At 40.9% G+C, this 23,277-nt stretch overlaps 1 protein-coding gene and 1 pseudogene across 4 annotated transcripts in view; both read left to right on the top strand.

Annotated features, from left to right (window-relative positions):
- Positions 1 to 989, top strand: part of LOC116101192 — a 97,857-nt pseudogene extending 96,868 nt beyond the window's left edge.
- Positions 990 to 1,035: 46 nt separating this feature from the next.
- The window catches only part of Lsm14a (LSM14A mRNA processing body assembly factor), a 46,115-nt gene continuing 23,873 nt past the window's right edge, over positions 1,036 to 23,277 (top strand). For 2 of the 4 annotated variants that reach the window (XM_031386178.1, XM_031386177.1), the window contains exons 1-3: positions 1,037 to 1,383; positions 16,645 to 16,808; positions 20,705 to 20,834. In XM_031386178.1, coding sequence (XP_031242038.1) covers positions 1,263 to 1,383; positions 16,645 to 16,808; positions 20,705 to 20,834 — 415 coding nt within the window. In that variant the 5' untranslated portion in view covers positions 1,037 to 1,262. Of the gene's footprint in view, positions 1,384 to 16,644; positions 16,809 to 20,704; positions 20,835 to 23,277 lie in introns of all 4 variants that reach the window. The other 2 variants (XM_031386179.1, XM_031386176.1) reach the window with 2 other exon arrangements.

Genomic DNA, 23,277 nt, shown 5'->3' with positions numbered 1-23,277 from the left:
AAACCTAGTAAGGGTAAGAGAAGTAGAGAGTATTCTTCGGGAGCTACTGCCAACAATTATTCTGGCCGCAGCAACTGAGGCGTCTTCTACGAGCTGTACGGATGGAGATGATCCAGACTGAACGGACAAGATTTACAGTTAGGACAGCTGTGGAGGTGATGAAGACAATCCAGGACTGAGGGCTTAGTAGCTAAGTAAACGGTCCCGGTTCATAGTTACCTCCGAGAACAAGCTAAAGGGACGAGTTTGGAGTAATACTGAATAGTCACACTTCTGGATGCAAAGTTTTAAGATACCAATTTCGCATCCGATCCGAGAGATGATCGTTATTAAGAAAGTGGGATGGACATGAAGTGATCAAAGCTGCAGAAAGACGGGCTGGGATGGCGCACGCCTTTAATCCCAGCACTTGGGAGGCAGAGGCAGGTGGATTTCTGAGTTCGGGGTTAGCCTGGTCTACAGAGCGAGTTCCAGGGCAGCCAGGGCTACACAGAGAAACCCTGTCTCGAAAAACAAAACAAACCAACCAACCAAAAACAAAGTTGCAGCGAAACACTTGGACTGGCGTTTCTTGCGTAGTGACCAGGAACACCTTGAACGCTAGAAGCGCGGATCAAGCCGTATAAAAAGGGTTGGATTCAGTAGGAAGGAAAAAGAGTTTTGGGGACAGAGTCCCAGCGCCTCCTGGAGCAGCAGCCCTTGGAGCGTGAAACTCCACAGGCGAAGATGGCTGCTCTGGCGTTGACCAGGAGAGCTCCGTGCACCCGCGGACACCCGCTCAGGAGCTAGGAGGCGGCCGCATACGAAGTACAGCCCGCCTAGAAATGGCAGAGGCCGCAGTCAGCATCACCCGGGAGGGGCGAGGTCTAGGCGCCGTGAACAACTTCCACCTCTCCGAAACTCCTCCAGAGCGCAAGCCAAGCGAGCGAGCAGCTCTCACCAAAGCAGGCTCCGGCTCCGCCGCGGAGAGAGCCAGGAACCGTCCGTGAGCTCACGGAGTCTCGCGAGAGAGCGCGCTGGCTGCCTCGCCCTCCCGGCATGCCCCGCGCCGCCGCCGCTGCCGCCGCCGCCGCCGCGCCGCGGTTTGAGGGCGGGAGGCTGAGGGGGAGGGTAAGCGGAGCCGGCGCGGCCGCCATGTTGGTTCTGAGGCGGCTGCTGTGAGGCGCCGACGGAGCGAGCGGGCGAGCGGGCGGGCGTGCGGGAGCGGCGAGCGCAGCGCGGGATCTGCCTGAGTGCGAGCGGCGGGCGACGGCGGCGGCGCCATGAGCGGGGGCACCCCTTACATCGGCAGCAAGATCAGCCTCATCTCCAAGGCGGAGATCCGCTACGAGGGCATCCTCTACACCATCGACACCGAGAACTCCACTGTAGCCCTCGCCAAAGGTACGGCGGGGCGGGCCTCGCGGTTGGGGTGGGGGGGCGCGGGCAGAGCGCCCGCCGCCCTCGCGCTCTTCCCCCTCCGCGGTCCTCGGGGGCCTCCCTCCCGGCCCCCGAGCGACAAGGGCCGGGCTGCGGCCTCCCCGGGCTCCCCGGGCTCCTTCCTTCCCCTGAAGCTCCGCGCCTTCCATCCGGGGAACGAGTGCACGGCGCCCGGGGCGGGGCGATCCTAAAGTCCCGGGAACCAGCCGGAGAACACACCCAGGTTCGCGTCTTCCAAGACCGAAATTCGGTCCTTCGGTCTTCCGAAGCGCTGAACAAAGCCGGAGGAGTCGAAGAATCTTGCCGCCTACCTAAGAGTTGCATGCGGATGTGTTGGTTCCCCCGAGCACCCATTTTCTCAGCGTTCTTCCTCCGGGTCGGTGGCGACGGTTTTCGAGTGAGAACTCCTAAAAGGAGCGTTGCTCCAAACTTTGGGTTTGCGCCGCAGACTCGGGATCGCGAAAGGCCATTTGGTACCGTCGCGCTGATCGCATCCCATTTGTCTCCTCTGTGATTGTTACCTGTTAAGCCGGAATTCTTAGGCAACCAAAGGGTGCGCGTTAAAATGCTTGCAGGCTTTCCCCACGGGCCACTTTTCTGGAGCCCTGGTAGAAAGGAAAGTTCAAGTTTTGATGGTCCGGGACTCTTGTACACAGTTCAGATCGAGTGCTATCGGGGCGCCAACCGACTCGGCTGTGCTTGCGTTCTACGGGGAGAGGAAGTTGTGTGGAAGGGGATCACCCCTACCGACCCCATAGTCTGTACCGTCGATACAGTCAGTTTGTGGGTTTTGTTTCCGTTCACGCGTGCTAGACCTTTGCTGCGCCAGGAAGGCAGAAAGAAAATAAACTTGAGCTTCTGATCTTAGAGGAGGTTTTTGATACCAGGCAGGTCTGTTTTCCCACCACACCTAGTGGAATTGTTAAGAAGTGCGTGTGATAGGAAAAGAGGTCTGAGGGATAGCAAGATTCTAAATCTAAAAGCGCGTCAAATAGCTGAATGGAAGAGTCTCTTTACATTACCCAATAAGTTTTAATGACCCATTTTTTTTTAAATAGATGTTTCTTTTAACAGTTTCAGTTTTGGGCCAAATCGACCTGGGTAAGAAAACTTTTAAGTTGTTGAATTACATACTAAAAGGGGCTAGGGGTGTGGCCTGATTGACAGCTCTTCCGGAGCAAGTGGGAAGTCTGGGTTCCCTCCCCAGAACCACAAAAACAAAGCTTAAAAAAGGGACACTATAAAAGAGTAGGGTGATGTTTTCCACAGTTGCATTGCGATGATACTTATGTAGTTTTTGGCAATTTACTTTAAAAAAAAAAATCCTTGAATCAGATACTGAAAAGTCAAGGTTTCTTTTAAAGAGCAGTATGAGGCCTGGTGCTGTGACACTTCCCTGTAGTCCCCGATATGCTATAGGCTTCTTGAATCAGAGCTGCTAAAGCAATACAGCTAGGTCACCTCAGTTGACAGAGTGCTTGCTAAAATGCTTAAACCCGGCTGGCTCCCCAGTGAGAAAAACCGGGTGTGGGTGGTGTGTGCCTGTGATTCCACCAGGGAAGTGGAAGCAGGAGGTCAAGCATTCAAGACCTGCCTGGTACTCATGAAACTCTCTCAGAAAAGACAAAAACTGAGAAGCCAGGGACTACCACAACTTTCTCTTTGCCTTATGGAGTGTTGTAACACATTGCCTGTTAAAGAAACTGCTTTCATCTTTGTAGACGCTCACTCTACTTAAGGATGCTATGATTCTCCTTAGTAGTTACCGAAGCCTTGACTAATGGTGTGAAGCTGGGCTTGGAGGTGCAGGCCTTGGTGCTGACATTCAGGAGGTTAGTGACAGGTGGAGCTGAGTTCCAGGCAGCCCTCATCAATTTAGGGAGTTCCAAAACCTCAGAGTGAGACACTGCCTCAAAAACAAAGGACAGTTGACTGTGATGCCCTTAAATAACTTAGTTTTGCTTGTCTTTTTTTTTTTTTTTTCATCTGTTCTTATAGATGAGGGTTTTGCTTCATGGTGTTAGTTTTAATTATTTTATTAAAGGGGTAAAGCTCTCTAAGGTTCTTGGTGCTCTCACCAGGTGTTCTCCACACTGGTTAAGAACAGTATTTCTCGATGAAGTGTTTTTGTAGATGTTTGGGGATTATTATTTGCATGTTCTCATGTAGCTTGGGCTGGCTTCAAACTGGATAGGTAGTCAAGGATGACTTTGAAGTACTGATCTGCCAGCTTCCACTTTGAATTCCTAGTCCTCCACCTATGTGCTAGGTTGTAAGGCATGAGCCAGGCTTAGTAACTTTTTTAAGAATATTTTTTAATTTTTATTTACATGTGTGTGGTCTGTGTGGTGCTAAGTGCATATGAGTACTGGTACTGGCAGAAGCCACAGGTGTCAGATCCACACAGGCACACATGCCCCCACACCCACACACCCAACTGGAGATAGGCAGTTGTGAACTACCTGTCATCAGGTGCTGGGAATCTAACTCAGGTCCTCTGGTGGAAGAGTATATGCTCTTAACAGCTGAGCCAATGTAGTTTTGAGATTTCTTTTTTCTTTTTCCCTTGGGTTGTTCTGTTGGTCATTTGGTTTGCCTGTAACCCAGGCAGTCCTAAATTCACTATATAACTCAGACTGGCCATAAATTGTCAGTGGTCCTTTTGCCTCTGTCCTCCAAGTACTGGTACTATAGGTGTAAGCCCATGCCCAGCCTTCTGGGATTTTTGAGGTAAGGGTCTCACTGTGTGCCCTACTCGGGCCTTGAATGTGAAATTATACTGCTTCCATCTCCAAGATTACAGACTTGCCATCACAGCCCATTTTAAGATTTGAATGTATTAAATATTTCCTAATTGTAAACCTTTCCCTTTATTTCTTAACCTTCAAAAAATTTATGACCCAAAGTTTTTAAAAAATGTATCTCTTCCAACAAAATATTTTATTAGAGTAAAATTTTGGGCATCTTATTAGTTCATAATAAGTTATGATCATTTAATTTATATTTATAACATTGTTATTTAATCCATGTATTGATATATACTTTTTTCCTCTTAATGTCCAGTGTTTAACACTTCATCTTTCAAAATTGGAAGTTGGGGACTAGAGAGATGATTAAAGCCTGTAAGGTCTCTGCCCCCAAGCCTGACTGCTTGAGTTCAGTTCTTAGGATCCATATGGGGGAAAGAGAACCAGCTTCAGCAAACTGTCCTCTGACCTCCACAAATGAACACAAACTAACTTTTTTTTTTTTTTAAGATTTATTTATTATTATATGTAAGTACACTATAGCTGTCTTCAAACACACCAGAAAAGGGCATCAGATCTCATTATGGATGGTTGTGAGCCACCATGTGGTTGCTGGGATTTGAACTCAGGGCCTCCAGAAGAGCAGTCAGTGCTCTTAACCACTGAGCCATCTCTCCAACCCCTTTATTTATTTATTTTTTTAACCTTTATTTTTATTTTATGTGTATGGATGTTTTGTTTACATGTATGTCTGTGCACCACACGTGAGTCTGGTGCCCTTTGAGGCCTGGAAAGGGCCTCATATCCTCTGGGACTAGAATTACAAGTGGTAGTGAGTACTGAAAGAGCAACTACTGCTCTTAACCCTGAGCCATTCCCCAGCCCCCATAGTAATTTTAAGTTACCAAAGAGCTAGAGAAATGGTTCAGCTGTTATGAGCACAGCAGTTTGAACTCTGTATATATATTAATTTTAGCTTTTAACTCCTACAGGTTTGGCTACTTGACAGTTAACACTCGGCTTGTTTAGAGTTTGGGGCTATTGAGAACAATGTTTTTAGGAAAATGTTTGAATGCACTGATGTGTTGAAATCATTTTTGGGGGGGCACATACTTAGAATTTGAGTTGCAGGAACATAGGGAATATACATGTGTCTTTACTAAGTAGTGCAAAGTTATTTTCTCTTGTAGGTGCTTCTTTTCTTTCTTTCTTTCTTTCTTTTTGTTTTTTTCCAGACAGGGTTTCTCTGTATAGCCCTGGCTGGCCTCGAACTCATAAATCCACCTGCCTCTGCCTCCCAAGTGCTGGGATTAAAGGCGTGCACCACCATAGCCCGGCCAGGTGCTTATTTTCAACAGTAAGAATTCTAGTTGTTCCATATGTCTCACCAGCAATGGTACTGAATGCCATATGTTTTAATTCTCACCAGTTTGATGGGTAGATAGTTCAGTGTATTATTTATTTATTTATTTATTTATTTATTTATTTTTGTTATTAATTGGGTGTGTGTTGGAGGAAGGTATGTTCACTTGAGCGCAGGAGCCCACAGAGAGCAGGGGTGTGGATACTTTTGGAGCAGGAGTTACAGGTGGTTCTGAGCCACCTAATGTGGGTGCTGAAAGTCAGATGTGCTCTTAACTACTTCAGCCTCATGAATGTGGTTTTAGTCCCTATTTCAGAGTCAGCTAATGAGTTTTGGATGCGTTTCCATATCTCAGCCATTTGGTGTTCATCCTTCCTTAAGTGCCTTTGAAGTTATCACTTATTTTCCCACATCATTTTCTGGAGTTTTGAGTTCTAATAACATATTTTCGATGTATTTATTGCAAGTGTCTTTTCCTGTGTAGTGGTTTCTTGTTGTAGATAGATCTTTATTTTAATTTAGGCATGTTTATTAGGCTTTTCTTTTAGGGTTACGTGGGTGGTGTTTCTTTTCTTTTTCTTTATCCCTGCTAATAATCTACTTTTCCTTAATCCAATACTGTGGAAACACTTTGTCTTTTTAGAATGCATTTTATTTTGCTTTTCATGTTTAGGTCTATAATGCATCTAAAACTGGTTTTGTATATGGCATAAAATATTTAGCTCTTTAACTTAAGTAAAGGATTCACTTGGCTTTTATGGTTTGTATTATGATTTAGGTCTTGTCTTTTACTTGCCTATGACATATAGTTTACATATGCCTGGAACTATATAATTTTTTTGATATTTTGGCTAGTTAACATTTGTATGGTATAGAATTAGGGTGACCATATCTGTAACTTTGCCTGATAGAAAGTCATCATTTGTTTGTTTTAGTGTCATTATTAAAAGCATTGCTCTTTTAATGTTCCAGTTTGGGTAATAAATTGTATCGGCCCACAATAAGAAGAAAGTGAAAGCCTGATGGGGCTGGACTGGTAATGGTTGGTTTCCCTTGTATTCTGCTAGAGTTTTTATAAATTAACTACCTTCTAGAAGGTGAAGCCCAGATACGCTTCATGGCCTTTGATCCTAACAACCTAAGTAAATGTCAGGAAGTCTTAAAGGGCAATCTGAAACGACATTGACAGCTGCCTTTTAAGTGGGTTTGTAGATAATCTGGGTCATGGTGTTTTCAGCAGCTGCTTTTAGCAGCTCCTCCAGTGTGTAGTCCTGTGTTATTCTTTTAAAATTAAAATGTCTGGGACTGGAAAGATGGTTCCGAGGGTAAGAGCATTCATTGGTTGTTCTCTCAAAGGACCTGGGTTCCCATCTCAGCACTCAGCATGGCAGTTCACAGCTGTCTGTAACTCCAGTCTCTGGGGATCTGACTCCATCTTTTGGCCTCCAAGGGACTGCTTATGTGTGGTACAGATAACATACATACATGCAGGCAAAGCATTGATACACATAATTTTTTTTAATTAAACATATGATCCCTTAAGTGAGAGTATTGGTGAATTTCCATGAATGGGTATGTAGAAGAAGAAGTTTTATAATAAAGTAGACATTATTAGGAAGGTAAACTTTTACTCTGTGACTTAAGTTTTCACTTAGAAGAATGAGATTCTGATAGTAAAGAAAATTATAGGGGTTGGGGATTTAGCTCAGTGGTAGAGCGCTTGCATTGCAAGGCCCTGGGTTTGGTCCTCAGCTCTGAAAAAAAAAAAAGAAAGAAAATTATAAAGTAAGGGATAGGCACAAATAATTTGTGGAATAGTTCTGGTATGTTTGTACTTCACATATGGATGAATACATTTAATAAGTCCGATGTGCTAAAATGAGAGAAATTCATACATAAATGAAAAAAATTTGTGTGTTCAGTTAGCTGTCCTAGGAAATCATTCAAGTTGCCATTGCAGAAGGAAAAGATGGAAAAAGAATGGCAAGTCAGTAGCTTTTAAATGATTGATTCCCTTAAACTTCAGGGAATTTGTGTCAGATACTAAAGTGGTAAACTGTTAACAGAGTCTTTCATCATCTGATGAGTCTTGTCAACTGGGTTAGCTTATCCTCCTGATTGTTCATTGGCCCCATAGTCATAAACCACTGACCCAGTGGAGTGAGCAGATATAAAATACCTGTGAGGTATTTTACTGACCTTTTGAGACTGGGTCTTTTTATGTAGGGTAGCTTCAAGTTCATGACCTACCTTCCTCTGCCTCACCGGTGCTGAGATTAAAGGCATGTACCACCATGCTTGGCAGAAACTTGCATGATGGGAAAATCTAAAATCTAATAACTCACAAAATTGCTACCTCAAACAGTAAAGATCTCATGAAATTTAAAGCCCAGATTTCTTTTGTTTGCCCTATTCAGTGAAGTTGTCTGAACTAAGGCTTCAAAGCATTTTTGTTTTTGCTGCTATATGAGCCACAGAAATATGGGTACTTTTAAGAGTCTGAACTCAGGTGCTGTTTTTCTTGCAAGATGGACAAGATGAACCATGACTTTCTGTATGATAATACTGAAAAAACTGTACACCAGAAGAAAATAATAGAGGAGAAAAATGAAAGCAAAGAAACATTATTGACTCAGTAACAGCAAGAGCTGTATTTAATTCAGTGCTACAGTAATAACAGCAGTAAGTACAGGTAGTTTAACTTGAATTTAGTTCTTCTCCAGGAACACTTTGCCCTTATTTTCTTTCATAATACCATAGAGTAATAAATACTTCAGCTATTTTGAAACATGATTATATTAACATATTTTATGTAGATAAAGTGTGAATTGGTCAGACTTATTCTAGTTTTATGTGTTTCTGGAAGAACATGTGACCCAACAGGTATATTGTCATACAGAATATTTCTTGACCATGGAGAAGGGTTTTCTAGCATCTTTTATCTTTTCTATGGTGACATAATGCCTACCTTTTACTCATCCTGATGATTACATGAAGTGTTGCATAAAAAGTAATCAGCTACTTAATGAAATAGCAAAGCATTTTTAAGTGCTTAGTGGATAAAACCCCAGCTTTTATCATCTGTTCGACTCTTCTTTACTATAGTATCTTTCACTGCTCCTCATTCTCACTCATCGCTTCACTGTCTTTGTCCTGTTTATATTCCAAGATCAGTCATTCCAGTCAGAGAATCATACCCTCCTCATTCCACACCTCCTACACCTCTCTTATACTCTTGTACTTATGAGCTTGCAGAAGTCACAGCTCTCATTATATAACCATCTTCACTCTGCATTTACTTGGATTCACACACCTCAGCAGTCTTTGCCGCTTTTCAGGAGTCATGCTTTATTTCCATTCTCTACTCTTTTCTGTGAGGCTCCTGTGTTCCTGCTCTTTTCTTTAGACCTTCATTCAACATTTGTACCCCATTTTTACTTTCAGCCTGTTAACTTGCTTTCTTTTTAACTCAGCAAAAAGGAGCTGAAGAGATGGCTCAGCAGTTAAGAGCACCGACTACACTTCAGAAGTCCTGAGTTCAATTCCCAGCAACCACATGGTGGGATCTGATGCCCTCTTCTGGTATGTCTGAAGAGAGCATTGGTGTACTCATACACATAAAATAAATAAATAAATCTTTTAACTCAGCAAAGAATAACAGGCAATGTGCAACAGATAATAGTAATGTGCTATAAATTTCAAAAGACTGGAAACAAGGATTTTGGAAGTTTGACAATAAAGAAATAAAAGTGAAAAGGTCGCTATATTTAATCTAACTTAAACATTACACAATTTGGATCCATGTAACAAAACAATACGTGGTACACCACTGATGTGTACAATTCTATGTTCTTATGTATCAACTTAAGAGTGAGCAATAGAGCCAGTGAGGTGGATCAGTGCTTAAAGGCACTCGCTGGATGATGTGAATCAATACATATAACCTGGGACCCATGTGAATGAAGGAGAGAAACAGCCTCTGCAGGTTGTCCTCTGACTTCGTGGAGTGTATACACACATAACCTGACTGTTGGTCAGTAAGGACAAACCACACCTCCACCCTTTTACCCCAGCACTTTGATCCTTTCTGCTCTCCCTATTGTTTTCTTCTCTGATTGCACTTCTAGATTCTTTGGTTGTATCATTGGGAGATTAAAATAGAGTACCAACCACAAGAAATGCCCAACTGAGTTAAAGAGTTACAGAGTCAATACAAGGGCAGGTGTGGCAAACGTCATTAATCCCAGCACTGGGGAGGCTGGGGCAGGCTGATTTCTATGAGTTCAGGGCCAGCCTGGTCTACATAGCAATTTCCAGGACTACATAGAGAGACCCTGTCTCAAACAAAACAAAATGAAACACAAGTCAAGGTAAAAAAAAAAAAAATGTAGACTGCTGGGAAGGACATCAGATTAGACCTTTTTTTTTTTTTTTTACTTTTCCTTCCTGTTAATTCCTATCTCTTTTTAAGCTATAAATCCAGGGCTGGGCGATGGCTCAGCGATTAAGAGCACTGACTACTCTTCCAGAGGTCCTGAATTCAATTCTCAGCAACCACATGGTGACTCACAACCATCTGTAATGAGATCTGATGCTCTCTCTTCTGGTGTATGTCTAAAGAGAGTGACAGTGTACTCACATACAAAAAAATTAAACCACAAACCCACAAAAGACTAAGTAGATTTGGAGTAGAGTATTAGTATTAACAAAATTTTGGAGAACAAATAGCAAGTAAATGAGTTTAAAGAACAAGTTCTTAGTAGAATTGAGCCTGTAATCTAAGTAGGTAGAAGGTAACCTGATCTGTACCCCTAAAAGGCCCCCAAAAGGCTCAGAATTGGCATTGGCAGATACAGAGGAAATTAAAATACTGTGAAGTAATTGAGGAATGTCAATAGAGCTAAAAACTATTTAGTTTTTAGAGCTAAAAACTTATCTAAAGTTTGTTCAGACAGTGCTCAGACCAGCAAGTTCCTTCTTCATTTATATAACTGGTTACTTTCTTGTTCTCTAGACAATAAAATAAATAGTAAAGCTTGTTCCAGAGAAACGAGGCACATTTGAGAACAGATGGAATGTAGTGAAGATAGACAACACTGGATGCTGAGAAAACCATTTGTGTTCCTCTCCTGAGTTATGCTTTGGGTTAGTAGGAATTAATGGGTGTGTCCTTTTTGTCTTTTGTTTTGTTTTTCGAAGTAAGGGTCTCATAATAAAGCCCTGGCTGGCTGGGAACTCTGCAGACGAGGCTGGTTTTGAACCTGCCTTAATCAGCTTCTCCCTGAATGCTGGGATTATAGGTATTAACCACCATACCCAACAATGAAGTTGTATTAAGTGCTATTCAGCAGCTATAATTTTTTTCTTCTCTTTTACCAAAATTATTGTATATAGTTTCTATGCCATATAATTCATCCATTTTAAGTATAGACAGCAGTAATCACCTCTTTTTTTTAAAAGGTTTATTGGCTTAAGGTGACACAGGCACACACGTCTCCATGGTGGCAGGAGTATACATCTGAGACTCCTCCCACCTTGGTAGAATAGGAAGCAGAACTGGAATCTGGTTTTGCAGCAGTTCCATCAACTTAGTTTCTTTGTGTCTGGTTAGTCATGTCCACTCCCCTTGAACTCTACCATTACTGTGGAGCTAAAGTTCCTTTGCTTTTAATATGTAAATTATACCAATTGTTTTTCTAATTCAGAACTGTATTTTAGAAAACTACAATTCAAACACTGGAGTCCCCAACTTATTGCCAGTTTAACTGCATGTATGTATGTGCATCACACATATGCATGGTACTAAAGTCAAAGTATTGAGTCCTCTAGAACTGTAGTTATAGTCATGAGTCACCATGTGCTAGGAACCTAGCAACAAATGCTCTTAACCACTGAGCTGTCTTCTCCAGCCCTATCTAATGGATTCTTAACATGGAGTTATTGAGTGGATTTCTTTCACAGGGTCTTTGGTCCCCTGAAGTTATAAATAAATCTTGTGTATGACATTTAGGAAGAGAGTTCATACATTTTTGCAGTTTTCTGAGCCACAGAGGAGTAAAACCTATCTTTTCTATGCCTAAGAATTTGTTTAACAGAATTTTTTTCAAAAAAGAAAGAGATTTTTTGTGGACTCTAGAGAGGTATATGTCTGCCTATGTGTTACTACTATTCCTACATATGTAGTAGCTTGCCTTAACTCTCTTGTCTCTTTGTTCCACCCTCTTCCCCAGTGCTGAGAATAGGATTTAGGGCCTCACACAAGTTAGGCAAGCATCGTACTACCAAGCTATCTCTCTAGGTGCCCCTCTTCCCATATACTTTTAAACATTTTTCTGTTGTTTTTCTAGCACTTATTTTTTCAAATAAGTTTGGTACCATTCTGATTTTCATTTCTGTGGAGAGAACATCTTATTTAGGTGTGCTCAGTAGTCCTCCCTATCTCTCCAGCACTGGAGAAGTGGAGCCTGAAGCATCACCACAAGCTGAAGTCCAGCCAGTGGTTAATACTGTCTCAAAAAAAAATTTTTTTTCATATTATTGGTGAGCTTTCTGGCAACTTCCTATTTGAGCTGTTGGGACTTTCAACGGTTTATCTTGTACTACATCTCCATGTTGATCCAAGGAAATTAGCCTTTCTTTAGACCAGGAAAATGTTTGCTTCTTTTTTGGTTGGTGATTTTTACTGTAGTTCTCTACTTTACAGATACTTAGTTTTAAATATTTTTCCTCTGTAGTTCTGGCTGGCTAGGTACTTGCTGCATAATCCAGTCTGTCCTTGAACTCAGAGAAATCTTGTCTCTGCTGATTGCTAGGATTAAGGGTGCTAGTATAACGGCATTAGTGGCGCATACCTTTAATCCCAGCACTTGGGAGAGAAGCAGGTGGGTTTCTGAGTTCAAGGCCAGCCTGGTCTACAGAGTGAGTTCCAGGACAGCCAGGGCCGTATAGAGAAACCCTGTCTGGGGTGCAGCGGGGGCGGGGGGGGGTGCTAGTATATACTTGAAGCTAGGAAACAGCATACTGAAGCTTTTTTAAGAGAGTTGGCCTTCCTTGCCTTTAATAAAACAGCACCTAAAATTTGCCTCTTCTCCTTAAAGGTTACATGCTGGCAAAACCTTTTTATTTAAAAGAAGATGATTGAGAGGTCTCAGTCTATGATCAGCTTGCTCCTTTGCTTGAGGCCTCTGACAGTACAGATGCCTTAGCACCAGGGTCCTGTGGCAGACAGAAAGCCGATAGAGAAGAGGCAAGGAACAAAATAGGTCTTTGCAGGGCATGTTCTTAGGAATCTCTCCTCCTACAAGGTCCTACTTGCTTTTCAGATTTCCCAATAATGCTATCACATTGTGACTCCATGGAGGGATTCATCCATTGTTTATGTCAGAGCCCTTAAGATCCAATCACTTCCCCAAAGCTCATCATCTGGCAGCCGCTACATTTCATATTCAAGCCATAACCTATTGAGATGACTTTTGATTGACTGCATATCTAGCCATCCTATCCAAGACTCTGTTCACCTCTTACCTGGCCCACTTAGTCCCTGTTCTACATGTACTATGTTAAAGCACGTAAAACCTCAAGTCACATCATTCTGGGAAACTAGTCTTATTGTGATCTTTATTCTTTTGTTCATTACATTGCTTATCCCTTTTTTTTCATTTCATAACGTGTACCTTTGCCTCAGGGAGTTCACCCCTTTACACCAGAATCATCTTGGAATCTCAGTTCTGATGTTACACAGTCAAAGCTGCTCTTTGATCTTCATGTGATTTCCTTTAATCCTCATTTTTCTCATTCTTGTCATTCTTTATGAGAGGAATAGCCACTTCCAATAGTCTTTGTATAGAGTAGTTCAATTAAAATTGGAGAAGGAAAGACTCAGACTCCTACTAGTTAGTGCTCACTGTTAATCTGCCCCTGTTAAGTTATTGTAAACCCTTGGCCTTCCTGGGTTTTCCTCTGATATATTTTCAAGCTCTGTTAATTCTAATTTGTTCTCATACATAAGGGGAGTCTACAGCTGTATAAGGCTTGAGTTCCAGTTTACCCATTGTTCTTGGCTTCCATGTCTGTGTCTGCTTCATTTATCATTTGAATGGCAGGTTAATGTTTTTCCTGGTATGCTATAAGGAGCCTTAAAAAGTAGTCACCAATAATGACTTATCAGGGTCTAGTTTAGGAAGTTCATACATCATTTTTTAAAGGCTGGTAGTCTGAAGAGGGAAGCTGTGCTGGTGAGATCAGTTGCACTGTTTTAAGAGGTTGGAGATGGGGCTGGAGAGATGGCTCAGAGGAGCATAGGCTGTTCTTCCAGAGGTCCTGAGTTCAATTCCTAGCACCCACATGGCAGCTCACAACTGTCTGTAACTCCTGTTGCAGATGGTCAATCACCCTCACACAAAATATACATGCAATCAAAACACCTGATGTATATAAAATAAAAGCAAATAAACTACAAAGAAAAAAAAGAGGTTGGAGAAGAGGAAATGCAGGCTTAAACCTAGCTTTGGGCTTATCAAGCTTTATCTTTCTATTTCCCTACAAGACATCAGTGTCTTTGTACATAGCATATTAGGTATTTATTGATCACATGAAAGGTACTCTTTCTGAAAAGTTTTGCCTAGTTGGCAAAAGTATGGTTCAAATCTTGATGAGTATGTATTTAAAAGACAGTAGAATGACAATGGGGGGGTGCTCTTTGAATCGTGGTTTCACTGTGTAACCCCTACTCACCTCAAATTTCGAGTCCAATATCAAATATTGGAGATAGTTTTTCCTCAGATAGGTTTATATGAGTTTCCTTTGGCTATCCTGTGCTATTTAGTAATGTTTTGAAAGTCTATTAACTAGCAGATCCTTGTAAAAGTTTTACCTTGTAACAGACAGACCCAGGGGCATTATTGTTATTTTATCACCATATAAAACCTCTCAGTCGGTGGTGGCGCACACCTTTAATCCCAGCACTTGGGAGGCAGAGGCAGGCGGATTTCTGAGTTTGAGGCCAGCCTGGTCTACAAAGTGAGCTCTAGGACAGCCAGGGCTATTCAGAGAAACCCTGTCTCGAAAAACAAAATAAAACAAACAAACAAACAAAAACCCTCTTTTCCCCTCTCTCACACTTTAGTGTTCCCTTTTTAAACAAGGAAAGAAGTTTGGGGTTTCATTGTTGTTGATTTGTTTTTTTTTTGTTTGTTTGTTTGTTTCTGTAATTCACCGTGGATTCACCTGAATACAGGTTGAAGGGAGGCCTTATTGAGCTCTCTGATTTTATAGAAGGGCCTTTGACTTACCCACTGTACTTCAGAACAAGATAATGGCAGCTGTGAGACCTGGGATATTCATTGTGGTAGTGGTGAAGATGGATTATCCTTTCCGTTCTTCATCCTTTCATATAAAAAGGGTTGAAGTGGGAACTGGAAGGATAGATAGCCCAGTGGTTAAAAGCAAGTACAGCTTCTGCAGAGGACCCAAGTTTGGTGTCTGCACTCCATATCAGGTACACACAGGTACAGCCACCTGTAACTTCTTCTCCAAGGCAGGCATTTGGACTCATACGCATATACTTTGCATAAACACATACAAATACACATTCAAAATAAAGCAAATCTGTTTCTTTTAAAGGTCAAGGTCTAAACCTTTTTACTTTTATTACTTTGTGGGTGAGGACATGCATCATGCTTTCTGCCTATTGGCATATCACTTGGCCAAGAACAGATGGGCTGAAGAGCATGTGCTGCCCAGCTAAAGCCTTCTGTATCAGTTTCTTAACATACCTGTGCTAAATAGGCAGATGGAGATCTGCCTATTTGGGTCTGCTAGTGAGATTCTCTTTTGAGGAAGAGTGGGCAAAGGACACTACCCAGAGTATTCTACCCTTGTTCTTTCAGTTTAGACTAAGTCTATCCGGATGATTGTCATTTTTGAGACTAGGTCTCCTTTATTGTATCTAAGGCTGCACCCCTGAACTCCATTAAAGGAATATGGAGTATACCACCATGCTTGGTTGCTTAGGTGTTTGGTGTGGTTTGGTTTTGTTGTTTTGTTTTGTTTTGTTTTGTTTTGTTTTGTTTTGTTTTGTTTTAAGTCTTCTAAGATAGGGTCTCATTATAATCCTGGCCAACCTAGAATTTATGGGCAATCCTTCTGCCTCTGCCTCCCAACTGCTGGGATTATAGGTAAGAGCTGGTACTTGTTTTAGTGGTTTGGGGGTTGGGGGTGTGTTGTTTTGAGCTTCCCCTTGACTTTCATCTCTTTACACTTTAGAGAAGGGCATTCTACAGACCTAATAATGATGCTATAGCCTTTCTTGAAACATCCTCATACGTATTAAACTGAAATAGCATTCATTATCAATATAACTGTGGATCACTTTCATGAAAAATTAACTGCAGATCCATCTCTAGCATCCGTGCACTCTTGACATGAACAATATGTGATCTTTCAAGCTTTCTTATTTGGAACATCACATAGATACTGATATTTTCAAGTAGTTTCCTAAGATAGTAATCTTAAAACTAGTTTGAGACTTGGGAGTGGCTTCAAATGCAGATTCTGAACACTGTTCTCAGAGAGTAATTCAGTGGAGTTCTTCATTTTTACCCAGCTTACTCTATTGCATGTAAAACACAGTTTAACTTTGATTAATTCCATCTAAACTGTTAAATACTGAGAGTTAATTGAGCACAGCTATTTTAGGTGACAGGCATTTTAATCTTGCCTATGGAAACTCAGCTTTGGAAATGTTACCTTCACTGGTTTCTCCTTGCCTCAAAACTTAAACTTTGGGTTTTGTATACTAGAAAATTGTTGTCACCCCTTCCTCCAAGAACTATGATGTAAATTATCAGATCTTTATTTTGCTGAATGAAAACACTAAAAATAAGTGGCAATGAAAAAAGGACATTTTCATACCTTACCACAGACAGCCACCAAAAATAGAAGTAAAATTGTGAGAACACAGCCTCTTTTAAAAATGTTTGACCAAATGGTAATGAATACTTTCTTATGAATGGTGTTTGAGAACTGATGCTTGGTTTTTGTAACAGAATCCTTAGACCCTGCCTAAATGTAGTGAGTAGCAAACATAACATCTCATGTCTTCTATTTTCTTACCAGTTCGATCCTTCGGTACAGAAGACAGACCAACAGATCGTCCAATACCGCCTCGAGATGAAGTCTTTGAATATATTATATTCCGAGGGAGTGATATTAAAGACCTCACTGTTTGTGAGCCACCCAAACCACAATGTTCTTTGCCTCAGGACCCAGCTATTGTTCAGGTAACTGAAGCAAATTGCCTTTCAGAGATACAGTTACACCTCATTAGGCTTGGCTTTTGCCTTTCCTGAACTTTCATGTAACTTACTAATTAGAAGTTACTTGAATACATAAAATTACTTGAATAATGTTCTCTTAGAGGTTTCTTTGGGGATCTTAAATTGAAATTGATAAGTAGCTAGAGAATTTAAATAAATTTTATATTTTCTAGTTTCAACACTACTATGTTGTTACAATGGATAACATTTATTGAAAGTTAACTGCATAAGACTTGCAATACAAAACACAGACGCTACACTTAAAAGTTGGTCCTCCTGGTACTCTTTCAGCTTGATATTCGATTCCCTTTTTCTTTTTTAAGTGAGGAAATTGAAGAGGAACCACAATTTCAATGGATTTTCAGGTAGTGAGACTCCAGAATCAGGACCCTCTACACTAAATGGATAATGGTTCATACTACAAACCAGGGTGATAATAGCTAATCTGGGATAAAATAGTTAGGTTAAATGGAAGAGATGCTAAATTATAGTATGCATTTATACAGTATGCAACAGTATATAATAAGACACCACAAACATAGAAGGACTTTAACATAAATTCTTTAAAGTGGCAAGTTAAAAATTCACCAAAGTATTCTCCCATTCATTCCCTTCATATGCTCCCTCTGCCCTTGCAACATCCCCTCCTCAAAGGAAATAAAATAAGATAGAATAAAAAAAATAATAACCATTCTGTTGTGGAAGCTGTAATGTGTCACACAGTATACCCTTTTGTCAACACATCTTTACTTGCAAATGAACATTGAGATGAGTCCTTGGCCTGTTTTAAGGACTCTGACTTCTGATACACTATTAGTACTCAATTCTTATCGGGACTCCTCGTGGATATCCTGTTTTTGCCATGTATCACGGAGATTCTTCAGCTTTGGATCTGCAGGACTGGCCTTTTCTCACACTCTAGCAATTCCTAAATGGAGTAGATTTGGGGTGGGCCAACTCAAAGCCCTGGATCTGGGCCTGGGAGGTTGCTGAGTTGGTCAGCCCACCAGCTCTCCCTCACCCACACCACCAGGGCACTCCAGCACTGACCTAGTTATGCCACCCAATGCTGCAGCAACAAAGGACAGGGCCAGCTCTCTTGGTCTCATACCCCCCCAGGGCCAGCTCACCCACACCTACACCACCTGGGTCAGTTCTACTGTGCTGCCCAAGCAAGGTGCAAGGCCTGCTCTCCCCAGTGCTTCAGATGGTGAGGGGCAGAGCCAGCTCTCCTGCTCTTGAAGTGGTAAGGGCATCTCTCCCTTACCCAAGCCACCTCATGGCAGACTAGTTAGCCAAAGTATTCTTAGAATTGAATGTTTGCATCTTTTATTAAAACCAGATGTACCCTCTGGGCAAGCATGCCCATGGCTGCAGTTCCAGCACTTCAGAGGTAACAGTGATGTGCACAGCAGGGGACTGAGGTTTTTCTACCCTATGTACTGACCAGACGAGGCTATACAAATCTCACCTAGAAACTAAAATAAGCAAGCAAAGGTGGGGTGGGAGCAGGAGATGGAGATTGTAGTCTTCACAGGGCTTTCTTTTTTCTCTTGGATACATCTTATTTGTAATCTTTTTTCCCGTTATAAGTCTTTTATTTCAAATGTTGGTTTCAACAAGTCATGCATTGGAAAGTTTTATCTTTCCACAAGATTTTTCTGACTATTAAAGGAAAATGTTAGCCCAGCTAAGTGAAATAAGGCAAAGACTGTATGTAGCTCAGTAGAGTGCTTGCCTAACATAGACGAAGTCCTGGGTCTAGTCTCTAGTACCAGGGTTAGAAAAAAGAAGAAATATAAAATATTTATTAAAGTAAAATTTTTAATAAAAGTACCTTGATAATAAATTTTTCTGAATATAAAAGAAGCTTTTTGATAAGAAATTGGAGCTTTCATCCTTTCAGACTATATCTTTGTCTTTTAATTTTTAGCTTGGGACAACAAAGTCTAAAGTAACCTTAACAAAACATGAGTCTTTTAAGCTGAGAAAGAAGAGACAGTGCTGTATTAGAGGTGGCTCCCCATGCCAGCCAGCCTCTGCTGTTATCTTATATAGTGTCTTTTACATACATCATTCAGTTACCTACTTTGAGTAATGAGCTTTGTGGAAACAGAAAAGCATAAGTGAACATATATCAGAATGATATTGAGGGATTTCTTGTAACCATAAATCTTGACTCGTGCTACCATGGGTATTGAGTCCCTGGCATGTGCTCTTATTAGCATAGAATGAAAGGTCTAGATTAGCAAGATAGCTAGGTAAGTAAAGGTGCAAGGGGCTGAGCCTGATGACCTGAGTTCCATCCCTAGGACAAACAAGGGAGAAGAGGACTGACTCCCACAAGTTATCCTCCATTCCTCTATTTACACATCAAAGCACCTCCCACACTCAACAATAAATGTTTTTTTTTAACTTAAGATCTTGCCATAAATTAGCTTATATCCCCGTAGTCGTCAACAGAATTCATATTTGTATTGTAGAATGTTTTATAAGATCATTAACAATATATGTATATTATAAATTGTATGTTTATATTTTTTTTAATTTAGTAAGTTGATCACTTCATTACAGTAAAAGAAGGAAAGGTTTTTATTTTGGCTTATAATTTCAGAACCTTTAGTTCACCTCATTAGGTCTGTTGTTTTGAGGTCTGAGAGTAGGCACACTGCCATGGCAATAGGAATATGTGTCTGAGGGTGCTCTTCTCCTGATGGCCACAGAGCAGGGAAAGCATGTCCATGGGAGAGGGCATTCATCCTTCATTCTCTTTTGTTCCATCTGGACTTGAAGCCTGTTGATGGCAGCCACGTTCAGGACAGTTGTCTTCCCTTAATCATTCAGCTCTGGAGAAGGCTTTCACAGAATATGCTTTACTGATCATCTAAGTACCTCTCAGAACAATCAAGTTGGCTAGGTAAACCGTCATTTTACAGTTTATTATAAAATGTTCCTTGACTTAATCTAAAGATCTTAAAACATAAACAGTCTTGTATAGGACATTTGTTTCTGCGTCCTTTTCTGTGAATTCAGAGTAGGCCTCCAGTAATTGAAAACAAGAAGAGTCTGGAAAGATGGCCCACTGGGTAAAGGAACTTGGAACCAAGTCCCCAGAACCCTCATAGTGGGTGAAGAGAACTGCCTCTAGCAAGTTATCCTCTGACCTATACAAGAATGCTTAAACAGTACACACTAAACGAATGAATTGGTGTGAAATAATTAAAGGAAATTTATACATGAGAGTTTGTTTATGTTGATGTTAGACTATAACCTATTATTACTGAAAGGTTTCTGCTTGTTTGTTTTTGTTTTTGAGACCAGGTCTTTCTATTATGTTTCTCTGATTAACTTGGAATTCACCGTGTAAACCAAGCTGGCCCCAGACTTAAAGAGATCTGCCTGCTTCTGCCTTCTGAGTGCTGGCACCTCTAAGCCCAACAAGTAATTTTTCTATAAGCAGTTACTTTAAGCCATTGTTCATTTATATCCTAAGTCTGTTCCAAAACTAAACACAAAAGAGGAATTTATCATAGAAAAAGAATTTGTAAATAGCATTAAATGTGATTAGTATAAGTAAACATATTGGGACAGATAGTCAGCTCAGTAGTTAAGAACACTGGCTGCTCTTGCAGAGATCCAAGTTCAAGTCCCAGCACCCACATGGTGGTTCACAAGTAGACAAATGTTGAAATAAGATTGTTAACTATTATAATACTAGGTATATACTGTAAGCCATTATAATTGCCTTTTTATATAGCAGTTAAACTCAGCATGCTTTTTAAAAGCTTAAAAAAATATCTGATCTTTGTTATATACATATAACTTTAAATTTAGAATAACTACCTGTGGTTTTCTTTCAGTCCTCACTAGGTTCATCGTCATCTTCCTTCCAGTCGGTGGGTTCCTATGGACCTTTTGGCAGGATGCCAGCATACAGTCAGTTCAGTCCAAGTACATTAGTTGGGCAGCAGTTTGGTGCTGTTGGTGTTGGTATGTGGTGATATTTTTTCTTTTTCTTTTTTCTTTCTCTTTTTTTTGTCTCAATTTCTTAACTATAAAGGTATAGAAAACTTGCCAAGACTTTTGAAAATGTCATTTTTAAGATTCTAAGTACTTATGTTGTAATGTGATAAACTGGACAACATGTCTATAATCCTAGCACTTGGGAAATAGAGGCAAGAGGATTAGAAGTTTGAGGTCATCCTCAGAAATAGCACGTTTGAGGCTTGTCTAAAATATAAAATATATGGGACCTTGTCTCGAAAACATACATTGTAGTAAATGTATCAAAATACGTTTAAGGAGCTAGAGAGTTGGTTTAGCAGTTAAGAGTACATACTGGGGCTGGGGGGGTGGCTCAGCAGTTAAGAGTACTGACTGCTCTTCCAGAGGTCCTGAGTTCAATTCCCAGCAACCACATGGTGGCTCACAACCATCTGTAATGGGATCCCATGCCCTCTTCTGGTGTGTCTGAAGAGAGTGACAGTGTGTTCATATAAAGAGTACATACTGCTCTTACACAAGACCCAGGTTTGATACCCAGCATCCAATATAGTACAGTCATTTGTAACTCTGGTTCAGGCGATTCAGTGCTCTCTTCAGACCTAGGGTTCTTGCACACGTGCATACCCTCTCTGCCACATACATCTAAACATTTAATAGATGAAGGAACAAACAAATAAGCACTTCATTCTCCTCACCCACCAGATACTTAACTCGGAGTAGCACATTATATTAGTCTACAGTTTTCTAAAATCCATCTAGCCCCAAACCCACTTTTCTTGAAGTGCAGAATCTCCAGTATAAATACAGATGACATTTGCAGGCATGATAGAGGTGTGGGAATCTGAAGTATCTTATTAACCACTAGCCTGGCTGCACACCACATGGTAAAATGGGGCTGTCTGCTCCTCCAATTACATGGCTGACCAAGAGCTTTGGCTTACTGCATATGGCTAACTAGCCTAGGAAATAAAGAATAATTTCTACTAAATCACTGTGCTTTCTAATTACTATAAAGTAGACTAATTGTAGTCAACCGTCTTAAGTTTGGAGCTATTGTATTATTATTCCTTCATAATACTTCTATTTACCATTGATTTCACTGTATTACATTATTTAATTTCTTTCTTTAATGAGAGCTTCTAAAAATAGTGGAGACACAGTTAAGAATTTGGAACTCACTACAACACACACAAATGTCCAGGGCCAGAGAGTTAAGTTATCCATTAAGAATTATGAGTTATCTAATGAATTTCAGTCTCTATTACTTACGCACAGCAGTTGAGAGGGGTTGAGAGGCCAGGGACAGAGATGAATGAATCCCTGGAGCTTGTTGCCAGCCAGTCTAGATGAATTGGTGATTTCAGTTTAAAAAAGATAAGGAACAACTAAGGAAGATAACCCAATGTTGACCTCTGGCCTTGACACACACATACAAGTACCTCATACACACACGTATACATACTAAAAAAAAAAAAATACAAACCAAGCATAGTAACACACACATTTAATTCTAGCAGGCAGATTTCTCAGTTCAAAGCCAGCCTGGTCTACAGAGAACTAATTCTAGGACATCCAGGACTAAACAAAGAAACCCTGTTTCTCTTCTTCCTTGGCCACCCCCCAAAAGAAAAAAAATGCAGAGGTCCCATAAACATGTAGAAAAGGTATTTTACCCTTGTGCTCAATTTTAAAAAAGTAGTACAAAGCAAGAGTCTTGAGATGTAGCATGGGTACTAGAGTGCTTGCCTAGAGGAGACCCTAGGACTGATGCTGATGCTGATACCACATTAACTGGGTGGGCTGGTGCATACTTGAGTGCCCAGAACTGAGGTAGAGGTGGAGGGTCTAAAGATAGATAGATAGATAGATAGATAGATAGATAGATAGATAGATAGATAGATAGATAGATAGATTGATTGATTAAATTTATTTACTTAAAATTATGTGTGTGTCTCTTTCCGCCTGCTTGAGGGCATTTATGAATGCACATATGTACAGGAACCTATACCATCATGAGAAGCATCACATGCCCTAGGACTATGGGTGCTGGGAACCAAATCTAGGGCCTCTGCATGAGCAATAATGTTCTCCACTGTTGAGCCATCTCTCTACACTGAGGCAGAGGATCTAGACATGAAAGGTTTGTAGATAGCTACCTTCATAAATCAATAAATCACACTGAAGTATTCTTTCTTTGCTCATCTACCAGCTGTTTGATGGTTCTTGGGTCTCCAGTGTTAAATAATATTTTAAAGATTTATTCTATTTGGAAAGGGTAGGGGTGTTCAGAAAAGGGTCAAATCCTCTAGAACTGGAGTTACAGGCAGTTGTGAGCCACCTGACATGAGGGCTGGGAGCTGAACTCAGGTCTTCTACAGGAGTAATGTATACTCTTTTAACTGCTGGGCCATCTCTCCAGTCCCTTGTA

This window comes from Mastomys coucha, unplaced genomic scaffold (genome assembly GCF_008632895.1).
Source record: "Mastomys coucha isolate ucsf_1 unplaced genomic scaffold, UCSF_Mcou_1 pScaffold21, whole genome shotgun sequence".
NCBI lineage: Eukaryota > Metazoa > Chordata > Mammalia > Rodentia > Muridae > Mastomys > Mastomys coucha.
Note: the sequence above shows the minus strand (reverse complement) of the source record. Positions and strands in the feature narration are given on the sequence as shown.